This window comes from Triticum dicoccoides, chromosome 5A (genome assembly GCF_002162155.2).
Source record: "Triticum dicoccoides isolate Atlit2015 ecotype Zavitan chromosome 5A, WEW_v2.0, whole genome shotgun sequence".
Lineage (NCBI taxonomy): Eukaryota > Viridiplantae > Streptophyta > Magnoliopsida > Poales > Poaceae > Triticum > Triticum dicoccoides.
In genome coordinates this window covers 669776497-669788395 of record NC_041388.1, presented here as the reverse complement: position 1 = coordinate 669788395, position 11899 = coordinate 669776497, and the positions used below count along the sequence as shown (strand labels likewise).

The 11899-nt window shown below is 52.0% G+C and overlaps 1 protein-coding gene across 1 annotated transcript; it reads left to right on the top strand.

The window, feature by feature from the left end:
* Positions 1-6: 6 nt before the first annotated feature.
* On the top strand, positions 7-10953 carry LOC119300403. Its single transcript, XM_037577374.1, has 12 exons — positions 7-99; positions 196-283; positions 376-466; positions 1146-1230; positions 1405-1561; positions 1851-1964; positions 3741-3947; positions 7052-7222; positions 7357-7436; positions 7953-9743; positions 9817-9979; positions 10065-10953. Exons 1-12 carry the CDS (start codon positions 55-57, stop codon positions 10691-10693), a joined length of 3621 nt encoding a protein of 1206 aa, XP_037433271.1. The 5' UTR covers positions 7-54; the 3' UTR covers positions 10694-10953.
* The last annotated feature ends 946 nt before the right edge of the window (positions 10954-11899 follow it).

The following is an 11899-nucleotide window of genomic DNA, read 5'->3' as shown; positions in this document are numbered from 1 at the left end:
TACCACCAGCCAAAAAAAAAAACCCAGCCGCGGCCGCCGTCGCCTGCCTCGCCGATGGCCGCCGCGCCGTCGAGATGTCTCCTCGTCACCGGCCCACCGGTAAGCAGTAACCCCTCGAACCCCGCACAAAACCCTCCTCCCGCCTTGCCAAGCGCCTAACCACGGCCTCGGTCGGCCCGCCGCCGGTGCTCGCAGGGCGTGGGGAAGACGACGCTGGTCATGCGGGTGCTGGAAACCCTCAGGTCGTCCCACCCGCACCTCGCCGTCCGCGGATTCTACACCCGTACCGCCCCCCTCCAACTCCGATCTCCGATTCGTTTGCCCGTGCGGTTTGCCCCCAGAGATTTCACTCCCCGTCGTGCTTTCTGTTTGCAGGGGAGGTGAGGGAGAATGGGGAGAGAGTCGGGTTCGAGGTCGTGACGCTCGACGGGCGAAGCGGACCGCTTGCATCCTCTAGGATTTCAAGGTTGCCCTCAGCTTGCCTGCCCCTATGCTTGATTTGAATTCCTTGGCTAGCATATGCACGGCAATAGATTCTTACACTCGAGTTAACTGCATCTAGTTTCAATAAACTTGCTTGCGGTCACTGTTAAAATCCTTGTCTGATGGTGCACAGAGTTCTCTCTCCAAGTGATGGACCATTTCAGAACTTCCTTAAACCTGTCTATGTTGCACTTTTAACACTTGCCTACATTTCAAATGCCGCTGATGGTAGAAGAATGCCTCCTGACACCGATATTCAGCTTGTTAGGCCACTTGTTTATGTCTCGGATTTGTCGATAAACATCTGATCTCCAAACTCAATTTTATGTGAGACTAGTTAATGCCACTGCCAGTAATCTCAAGCATATGGTAGATTTTGGCTCTTCTCATTTTGGCACACTCCTGCCATGCAGAGTAACAATTAGGTAGAATACATAGCTCAAGAAGTATCATCTTCACATAATTTTGCGTCTTTCCGTGTCTTGTTTTCTGTCATGTTACTGTATAGCTTCTAATCAAGCTCAGTGAAAAGGTTTTAGGTATGGTCTCTGTTAGATAATTCGTAGTTTATTTTAGTGCTTTGTTGATTATATCCTTATAGATCACTCATTGAACTATTTTATCTTAGTGATAATGGCATCTAAGTTTGTGGTATCTTGCAGCCCTGAGTCTGTTAGATGGCCTACTGTTGGGAAGTACAAAGTAGATGTAGCATCTTTGGAATCGCTAGCATTGCCTGAGTTACAGGTAAGCAGTTCCGAGATATTTCCCTGACCTTAGTTCGAATGGTAGGTTGCTAGTTTGTTCATACATGCCAGACATGTGTGATAATCATGAACCCAGGATTTAGACCAGTCTGTCAGATCACTGTTTACTATCGAAATGTAGCCAACAGCTTTATATTTCTTGTTGATTTATCAGGTCAAAGAAGATACAGATCTCTTCATCATTGATGAAGTGGGTAAAATGGAATTGTTCAGTTCAGCATTTTTCCCTGCTGTGATGAGAGTTATGGAGTCCAACATCCCTGTGCTGGCCACCATACCACTACCAAGATATGGCCGAGACATTCCTGGAGGTACCATTTTTAACAAATTGGGAACTTGACTGTACATGATATTGTATAAAGAGCATTGCATCGATTGTCTTTTAGTACCCGGTTCAGCCATGGGCACATTTTTATAACGATTGCTACAGTGTACCCAAGTGTGCTATGTTACATATATAAGAAATTAACAGATATCTCCAGCATGGGAGCAAGATATATTTTTACCACCCCATGCTTTTCGTAGACGCATGCGAGTCAATCTTCTGACTATGGTCTCTCCTTGGGTCGTGACTAAAACATTCTCCCCTATAAAATGCAGTTGCAAGGTTGAGGAATCATCCTGGAGCAGATGTTTTCACCTTAAATACTGGCAACAGGGATACCATGAGAGAGAGTATCTACAATCAGTTGAGCAGATTGATGCAGAAGAGGTGAATACCTGAATTAGAAGCAGATTGGAGAAGTTTTTCTTGCCTCAAATGCTGGTAACAGGATACAAAGAGAGAGTGTATGTACAAGTCAGTTGAGCAGATTGATGCAGAAGAGGTGACATGCTACCCTTTTATTGTGATGATTTTGTTAGTCTTGGCCTCTTGGGTAATGCAGAAAATTACATCTTCCTTTGAGCAAAAGAAGGTAGAACATTAGAGATTTTACTTCAGTAATAGCCCATCATTAGCTTGTAACATACAGTTATGTCTTCAAGTGGTGTACCTGCATGACTGAGTCATCTTTTGTATGTTCACTGACTATGGATAGACCACTCGGCAAGCTATTTTCGTGTACGTCGCTGGTTAATCTGAATATATAATAAGCATTTCAATTTTTGCGGGTTTCCTTCGGTTCTTCAATCATGTATACAGATTCAATCACAGCAGTTATAGCTTGTAATGAAGCATGTGGTAACTTCTACAACAAGCATCACATGATCTGCCCAAGTTTTACTAATAGGCCATCATTGTTTTGCATATAGTGGGCACATGAATGATAACTCCAGCTTGGTATTCCCTTCCCCACTGTACATTTCATATTATTTGGAAAATTGCTTGCTATTGTTAGTTGTTCATGTTGTTCTTACTCTTGCACTGTCTATGAAAGATGGCCAAGTTGCTGCCTAGATGAATAATAAGAATGCATATGACATAACTTGATAGAGACACTTAAATCACATCCTCGCGATAAGAACTTATGGCTTCTCCTTGTGAGAGTTTGGAAGCACTAACGATGATTGATAATGACCAATTTACTGTGAATATTTTGAGATGATTTAGGTCTATTCCTGCGGGAGGTTCCACGTTCTATTATTTCAAGGTGTTTGTTAGACTCAAGACTGGCCAATTAGTATAACCGTTTTGCTTATTCTCACTGTCTTGGATCTTGTGTAAATCTTAGTCACCCAAAACTGCATGCCATTTAGTCTGATCTGCAGAAACTGTTCGATTTTATCAAACATAACTGGTGTCTCTGATCTGTATAGATTATAAATGAATCTAGGTTGGGATGGTGGTTTAGACATATGACTTATCAGGCACTTTAATAGGCAATCCCTTAGTAGGTTGGCAATCAAAATAAATCTTATGTGAGATATGATTTCTGATTATGAAGTACAGCACATGCAGATCCCAGTCCATCCATGTTCTTTAAAGAGCAGACTGGTTTTATATCTCAGAATCCAGCAGCAGCAGTCATGCACAATGATCGCGCCTATAAACAAACTGGAGTACAACAAGTTTGATATATCAATTCCGTAGTAAGATGCATGTAAAACCCGTGCATAGGTTACCGTCTGACGGGGCAAAGAGATGATTGATGGGTTCTTGCCCCTACATTCACAATTGTTCAAGAGTCTGCTGGACCACTACTGCTCAGACACCTTGTAGTGCAGTATTGCTTACCCCAGAAGCAGGCAGCAGCTTCACATGAAAACATGTTGCTGTGGGGGCTCTCCTGATCTGAACGATCGGCGGGAATTTTCACCGGAAGATGCACGAGCTATTATTCATTGGGGTGGGCACAGAATTAAAGTGTGCTGTGCTGATCATGGCTTCCCCTTTACAACCTAGGAGACCCGGTTCCCCTTTAAGCCCCTGCAGAAAGACGCCATTAGACGCCAATGCTCCGAGTCTGCTTGCTTATATTAGCAAATTGCAAGTGATTCGAGGATCATCTCGGCTGATTTTTTTTATGGTGGTGTTTTAACTATTGGAAGCTCCTTTACACTTGTTGGCAGTGCTTTTGAAGGCAGAAAGCTCAAGGCAATCTCGAGAGGGATACGGCGGCCCATCGAGATATGCAAAGGTAAGTGCTTGTACATGCAGATCTATGCGTATGCAGAGTTGCGGACCGGATACATGCGCCATGGACGCAAGATGGAGCTGGAACAACCGAAGAGGGCTCCACGGACAAATCTACAAAGGTTGGTTGAACGAACCTACGAGCCTAATTATCAAGAAAATTCTCGTACCGTAGCCTTGAATTCATTCTCTCCGTAAAAATTGAAGATGAAGAAATAATCCTCAACTTGCGAACTCATAAACATTTGCCGAATTCTGTGTGTTCACATACTGTTCTGCTGTTAGGATAATGTCACTGAAGAGTAGATAGAGTAATCTTTGGTTAACTTTTGGCCCGGGTCGACAGCACAGCGATCGCCCTATCGCCCTTGGCTTTAGGCAATGTGGGCTGTGGGTGTGGGGAGGGGGTGGTATTGATTCGATGGGGCACCCCACCATGTGATGTCTTGATCCAGGAGGGTCACAGGGTTAACTAGTTTATAAGCTCCTCTCTCTCTCTTTTTTTTGCTGGGTAGGGTAGTTTATAAACTCCAGCATGATTTTCCCTGCCCCTTTGCATGCTTAGATTAGTAGGGAGGAATGATGGCCGTGCATGCGCGCACGTCATGCATTTGATAACCATAGCCCCAACCAAACAAAACAAAACAGAAAGAGGTTCGGTCTTCCTACCGAAAGCACCGGCTGCTGCTCATTTGTGTATTTCACAGGGAATGATGCTTGGTTTGATCTCCCCATCCATCCCTGTTTTTCTTTTCCTAACATCTCTCAATCAAATGCCATAGAATTTTTATTTCACACTAGATTGTGGGTGGCGTGTGTGGAACCGCAGTATCTGTGTCAGTTGGCAGTAGTTGGGTCAGATGGATACATGTAACATGTATATTGAGCAGAGAATTAACGAGGAGGCGACCTTGAGAAACAATAATACATACAGGGCAGGCATATGATGCCCACTACTGCATCATGGCCATCATACCACGCCATAATGGACCATTCCGATGTAATGTACACGCCCCATTGTATTATCATCACTCACAGCACGCACCGGCCGGCGCTGGCTTTGGCCAGTGGCAGCCGCTAACCAACTAACCAGCCCAGCCAGCCACATCCATCAGACCATCACTAAGCTGGTAGTAGAACTAGTAAACAAGCCGTAGAGCAGACAGTTGTTGGCTGCTGACGCCAAGCCGGCCGGGTCAAGGCAGGGCAGGCGCATGTGCGTGCGTGTGCGAGGGGCATTCCGGCCACGGCCAGTGAGGCGAGGCGACGCGGAAATCTCCCGCGCGTCGCCGTCGCGCGTGGGGGCACTGGCGCATGCACGACACTGGTCCGGCCGGTCGACGGCGTGGGGCGTGGTGGCGCCGGTGCTGCTGTACCCCTGCCGGTCGGGGAGGAGATCGCCATTGAATTAATGAATCGATGCGGCCGGTGCTCGGCGGCTCCGGCTGCGCGGCCACCAGCAAACAGCCGTGGTGACGCTGCCTCTGCCGCTGCCACTTCGCCTCGATAGACCTGCTGGTAATATACGTCTGGTGCCGCGCCTAGGATGCGATGCGTACGCTCGCTCGCGGCGAGGATGGGGAGTGGCCTAGATTGTTGAGAAGGACGCAGGGCACATGTAGTTAGGCAGATCGCGTGTGTGCGTGTCATCGCCATCAAAACAATCATTTGTAAGCTGTGGACACACGGTGCAAGCTAGGGATGATTACCGCGTGTTCCACCCGCCCAAATGTGGCCATTTCCCTAAGCTGGCCTTGGCGGATCTGCTGTACGGCTTGGGGTGCCAGGAACGATTCTCCCGCCTTGTATTAATATACTGTTAGTCTGTACTGGAGTATTAACAAAAGATGGGAGAATTGGTATTAGTAGTAGTACATCTCATCCAATTCCCACATGACATGGTCGATTCTATGATGGCCAGCACGCACAGGGCTGTCCGGAACGGAAACGGACGAGGAGGAGGCAGCAGCACCAGAACGGCGCCAAATGGAACGGCCTCCGCTCGTGCGGGCCGGGCAACGGAAAGCGTGTGGTTGCCGCACCAACCACTCCTACTCCTGGTTAGCTAGCCAGCCAGAGAGGGAGTCCTCGCCGCACCAAGCTGTTCTCTCCTCTTCAATCAATAACATAGTAACACTGTTATTATTAATCCCTAAAAATTCCAGCATATACTGTTAAAAATAGCGCCAGGGGGAATCTCCCCCGGCATCCCTTGAAAACGTCCAACAGGTAGAGGCTAACAGCACGGCGGCCGGAGAAAATGGCAGCACCATGGCAATGGCGTTTCCGATTATCGTATACGTAGTACTCCTTCCGTTTCAAATTACTTGTAGTAGGTATAGATGTTTTTAGATGTATTTTAGTTCTAGATACATTCATTTCTGTGACGAGTAATTTAAAACAGAGGGAGTAAGTTAGTAATTACAGAAGAGGGTGGGAAAGCTAGCGAGCGAGGCCGAGGCTTTCGCTTTCCCGGCTGTTGCTTTCCCTCCCGCCCCGTCCCGTCCATGCATATGCATGGCATGGGCTCCTGTCCCGCTTGCCGCCACTACAACTACCGCCATTCATAAGCCTCGGGCAGGCTCGCGTAGCGCCATCTCTTCTTCTCTTCTCCTCCGTGGGAGCTAGCTAGCATTCTTCGCTGACCCGCCGGCGACGGGCGGCCGGCTAGCCGTGGTTCGCCCGCGAGAGCTGCGCGCGGCGAGGTGGCGTAAGTACGCCGGCACCGGGCAGATCGATCCCTTGGATGCTCTTCTTGCCGGTTCATCGGTTCGTTCCTCGTCGACGATGCCTCCTGCTTCTTGGTCGATTCTTCTTGTTTAGCTAGCATTTGTTTTAGTTTTGCGTCCGGTTCGTTGCTTGTGCTTGGAGGAAATGCGTGCGATCTGCGTGCACGTGGTGGGGCTCGGCAGCTCAGCTTCCCCACCACCCACGTTGACGTCTCCGGACCGTCGCCGTCCTCCCCTGTTCATCTCCTCCTCTGCTTCCTCTCATGAATCTGACTAGCTTATTTCTTTGGAGAATTCCTTGCTTGTTGAATTTTGTTTTCACGCTTGCAAAAATAAACAAAAGATCTTTGGCCAATTGCTCTCCAATTTCTACTAGATTACTCTGTAATTTTCCTCATGAGAAATCTCTACTAGATTACTCTGCCCGAGAAGAAGAAGAAGAAGAAGAAGAAGAAGAAAATTCAGAGTATGACATGATTTCCTGCAAAATTTTACAGGATATCGAGGTCAATCCCACCCGGCCATCGGAGATCCTAGTAGCCTCGCCACCGAAGCAGACTGCTGGATCTCTCTGAAAGTTGTGACCATGATGCAGTACCTGGACTTCTCCCAGGCCAGCACCTCCAAGAAGTGGACGGCCAACAGCAGCAAGAGGCAGCCGGGCCAAGGTACACACTTGCTGAATTTTAGAATCCGATCATTTCCAGATACCTTTGCACGCCATTTTCGTTGGTGGTGACAGTCCTGGTTCGTGATTGGGTTCGCAGCAAGTTTAATGGATCGTGGTTGGGCTTAATTGCAGGGTTCGATGCTCCGAGGAACAGCATGGAGTTCGCCATGGAGGCGCCCCACAGCTACGGCGTCTTCCAAGAGGACGTCCCGGTGAGTAGTACAATCCCTTCCCTGTTCATTCTCTCCATCTGTCAGACTAATTCACTGCATCATTTTCTTCCCTGGCCCCTGTATGCATGCGTCTGGTAAATTATTTTGTTTCCAGAAAAAGGACCTGGAATTCCTTTTTTTTTTCTTCATTCCAGTCACAAACATTTCATGTTTCAGTTAGGTGGGTAGATCTTTCTTGACAGATGATATGTATTGTCCGTCCGTCCTTGGCAGCTCTGCTGCTAGGTGTACTTGTACCTGACTGTTGTTGCCCGAGAAGACAGCACGAAACACCCATTAATAATGCTGTCAAACAAACAGTAGACCACCATCTACTGCTGGGCACAATCACGTTGCCCCTTAATTACCTGGCCATTCTCTGCATCATTGCTTGCCATCTTTTGCCTCCAATAAGTAGGAGGCCATATGTTGAGCTGCTGGTATTGTTCTTCTAGCTAGATTACTACTGCTTTTGTGGTGTGTCCTGACCAAAGTTTCATGTACAACTCTCTGCAGTACTCTTGCAACAGCATGAGGCAGTACCCAAAATCATCCTCGGCCCCAATCAAGAAGCTGATCCATGAGGACGCGTCCTTCAGGCCGAACGAAGGCCACAAGAGAGTGCCCAGCGTCATCGCCAGGTTGATGGGCATGGACTCGCCGCCGATGAACTCCGAGCTCACCACCCACCTGGATGATGCTAGGCAGGAGATGGTCGTCGCGAGGCCGGTGTCGACCAAGCATGTCTCCTTCGCGCAGCAGAAGAATCCTGTCCGGCATACGGCGAAACAGGAAGTTTACACCTTCGACGACGCCGGCGACGACGAGAGGGACATTCTTGCTCAGCTGACCAAGAGGAGCAATGGTGGTGGAGGTGGTGGTGATGGGTGGAGCAAGCCGGTGCCGCGGGAGCACCCACAGGAGGAGGAGCTGCAGAAGTTCAAGAAGGACTTCGCGGCGTGGCAGGCCAGCAAGGTTTGGGAGCAGTCGAGGGCTCTGGAGCTGGACAGCCGGCATAATGTCGGCCACGACGAAGACGACAGGTGCTCGGAGATCGTACCCTACAGGTACCACCAGAAGGATCGCAAAGGGAGAGATGGCAGGCACGGCAATGACGCGCATTCGAGAAGAAGAGGCAAGGAGGGCGGCGGCGCGTCCATCTCCGGCAGCCGGACGTTCTCTCTGACGAGCGCGGACGACGGTTCTTCCGCGAGGCTGCCGCTCTCGAGATTCTATTACGAGGAGGAGGAGAAGCCGCTGTCGCCGACGAGGATCGTGATCCTGAAGCCCTGCCCGGAGCTGAGCGCCGACGACGTCGACGAGTCGTCGCTGGGCTCGCCGGAGCTGATGAAGAACGAGAACAACATGGAGGCGTTCCTGGAGGAGGTGAAGATGCGGCTCAAGATCGAGCTCGAAGGGCACTTGGCCCCCGACGACAGGGCGGCCGAACGGTGGCCCGACGTCCCCGCCGACCCGAAGCAGATCGCGCGGAACATCGCCGACCAGATCAGGGAGAGCGTCACCAAGGAAATGCACCACCCGGCGCTGCTACGCTCGGAGTCGACGCGGTCGTACCGCAGCAGCGACGTGCAGAGCCAGATGGACTACATATGCAGAGACGCAAGGAAGCAGCTCTCCGACCGGCTGAGGAACGTGCTCAGGAGGGAGCCGGAGGCAGACCAGCCGCCGCCGTTCGGCTCTCAGCGGAGACGGCCGGCCGCCTCGACGCCGTCGTCTTCGCCGTGGGACGAAGAGCCGCGGCCGAAGCCGACGAGTCCGCGGCGCGACGTGGCGAGGAAGGGCGACAAGAAAATCAGGAGCAAGGAGGAGAAGAAGCGCGCGATCGAGTCATCCGAAGTCCGGTCCTTCAGACATGGGTGGTACAAGAACTCCGCTACGGCGGCGGTCGTCGACTCCTCCGACGACGCGGCCTCGCCGAGGAACCTGATGAGGTCGTTCTCGGCGCCGGTGTCCGGGAACTTCGCGAAGTTCCTTTCGGAGGGGGAGCCAAAGGTGCTCGCCGGAGCGCGGGTGCAGCTGAAGCACGAGGGACATGGGGACTACTACGGCGGGCGGCCGTCGCCGGAGGAGGAAAGGCAGCCGAAAGGGAGGAAGGATGCGTTCGGCATCAAGGGGAAGGTGTCCAACCTGCGGCAGAACCTCGGGCTTAGAGCGAAGCTGTTCGGCAAGAAGCTCCACTCCGCCGCCGCCGACGAGTCGTCGTCATCGTTCTTCCTCGACGACTTCCCGCCGATGGGCACGCTGGTCACCGCCCCCTCCGTCCTCATCCACCCCGGCGTCCTGCAGGTGAGGGACCGAACACTTGCTGTTGTTTCAGAATTCAGAGTGAGTGCGATCGATCTGACATGGGAATGTTCAGGAGAACTCCACCGAGGTGCCGCCGAGCCCGGCGTCGTGGTGCAGCAGCCCGCCAGATGAATTGATGATCCGGGGAGGTTACCCGAGCCCCGTCTCGCCGTTGGAGGCTTCCTTCGGTGAGCACCGGTCCCCGTTGAAGCCGGCGGCGAGCTCAAGTGCTTCTGGTAAGTAGTAGCAACTGCTGCTCATGTCTGAATTTACTTCAAAACAGTGTTCAGAGGTTATGTTTCTAACGAAATGTTGTCTCAGAACCAGGCAATTCATGCCTGGAGCAAGATCAAGCTGAAGAAATCCCACAAGCAAGTTCAGCAGTCCAGGACGATGACGACGACGACACGGCCGAGATGGATCACCCGACAAAAGCTTTCATCAGAGCCGTCCTCGTCGTGGCCGGCATGTACGGCCAGAACTCCGGCGATCACCTCTCATTAACCTGCCAACCGATCAAGCCGATCCCCAAGTGGGCGTTCGAGCAAGTCATCTGCTCGACACCACCTCCGGAAGCCGCTTCCGTCCATGACGTCGACCACCGGCTCCTCTTCGACCTGATAAACGAGGCGCTGCCCGGAGCCGCCCGCGGCTCGACGACACTGTGCGTGTTCAGCAAGTGGTACGCGGCGCCACCGAGAAGAGCGTCGGCGGACAAGAGGCTGCTCGACGGGCTGTGGAGATCCGTGCAGACGTGGCTGGAGCCGCCGAGCGTCGACGACGACGCCTACTCGGTGGACGGGCTCATCGGCCGCGACATGGGCGTGTCCCCCTGGAGCGGCGTGTTCCGCGACGACGTCGACGGGATAGCCGAGGAGATGGAGGCGGAGATCCTGTCGGAGCTGGTCGACGAGACGCTGTGGGACGTGCTGCTCAACGTAGGGGACTGACTGACTGACTGTGTGGTTGAGCTTGGTGTTCAGAGCATGCATACTTGTACAGTACATTTTGGGGTGTGTTTTTCTCTCTTCTTCTTGTGTTTCTTCGGAGTGCTTTTGCCGGATTTGTGATGAGATGCTGGTGAGTGAGTGAGTGAGTGAGTGGGAGATGTAACTAAGCTTGTGTGTGTGCGCTTGTGCGTGGAAGGATACCGAAGATATCTGTCCAGAGAAAATGCACAGGGAGACTGAAGATAAAGGATTCTTATTCATGCCATTAGTAGACTGAACAGAGCAGGTAACACTGGTGGTACATCTGAAGCAACAGACACACGGTACGCTACGAGTACGATGGATGGGTTGATCAGGCGGTGCAGACGACGCAGGTGCAGGTGGGGCCGCAGGTGCAGTCGGCCCTGCCGGCGCCGTCGCCGGAGCCGAGCCTGCCGCAGGCGCACGGCCTGCAGGAGCAGTGCTCGCCGCAGGTGCAGGTGGTGTGCGCCACGGCCGCGGGGTTCACCGGCACCGCCCCGCCGCCGCCGCTGCTCTGCTTCTTCCCGGCGCACCTGCCCACACCGACACACGTCAGATCTAGCAAAAGGTACGCGACCCCTCGAGTAAGTAAGCAAGCTACTGCTGGCTGCAGAGAGATTGGAGTCACGGTGGGTGCCTGCCTGCAAGCGGCGCCGCCCGGGCACGGCACGGCGCAGCCGCACTTGTCGTCGCAGGGCATGGTCACGGTCACGGAAGCTGTTGCCTGGCGCCTTTCCTTCCCGGAGATTATCAGTCGGCAGGAGCCTTGCAGGGCGCGCGTGGCAATTTAGAGCTTGCCACGAGCGATGGAGATGGGTGCATGGACGCCAGGTGGGCGCAGCGGTGGCGGCGGCGCGCGCGCTCTAGGTGGTGTCGCCGCATGCCGGTGCCTGCTGTCCTACTACGCCGGTGACAGACAGCAATCTGCCGGCACGGCAGCGCTTCGCTTGCGCGGCACGTGTCGGGACGAAGAACAGTTCGTCCATGCGTTCATGTCCGTCGCACTGCGGCACGACGAACGTACGCGTATGTACGGCTTCGTTTTGCCTCTTCTAATATTGACTTTGAAACTCTTGTAATGAAAGGATTTTCTACGTAGTAGTGCGCAATGATCCATAGTTTCATGATTAGAGATAGTGTTGCTATTAAAATCAATGATGATATTGGCAACTATTTTCAAACGAA

What these genes read in the sequence shown, in the direction of transcription:
- LOC119300403 (XM_037577374.1), top strand. Translation starts at nt 55, where the DNA reads ATGGCCGCCGCGCCGTCGAGATGTCTCCTCGTCACCGGCCCACCG. An exon ending in TAGCATTGCCTGAGTTACAG is followed by an intron (nt 1,231 to 1,404) that starts GTAAGCAGTTCC and finishes TTGATTTATCAG; the next exon opens with GTCAAAGAAGATACAGATCT. An exon ending in CCACGGACAAATCTACAAAG is followed by an intron (nt 3,948 to 7,051) that starts GTTGGTTGAACG and finishes AAAATTTTACAG; the next exon opens with GATATCGAGGTCAATCCCAC.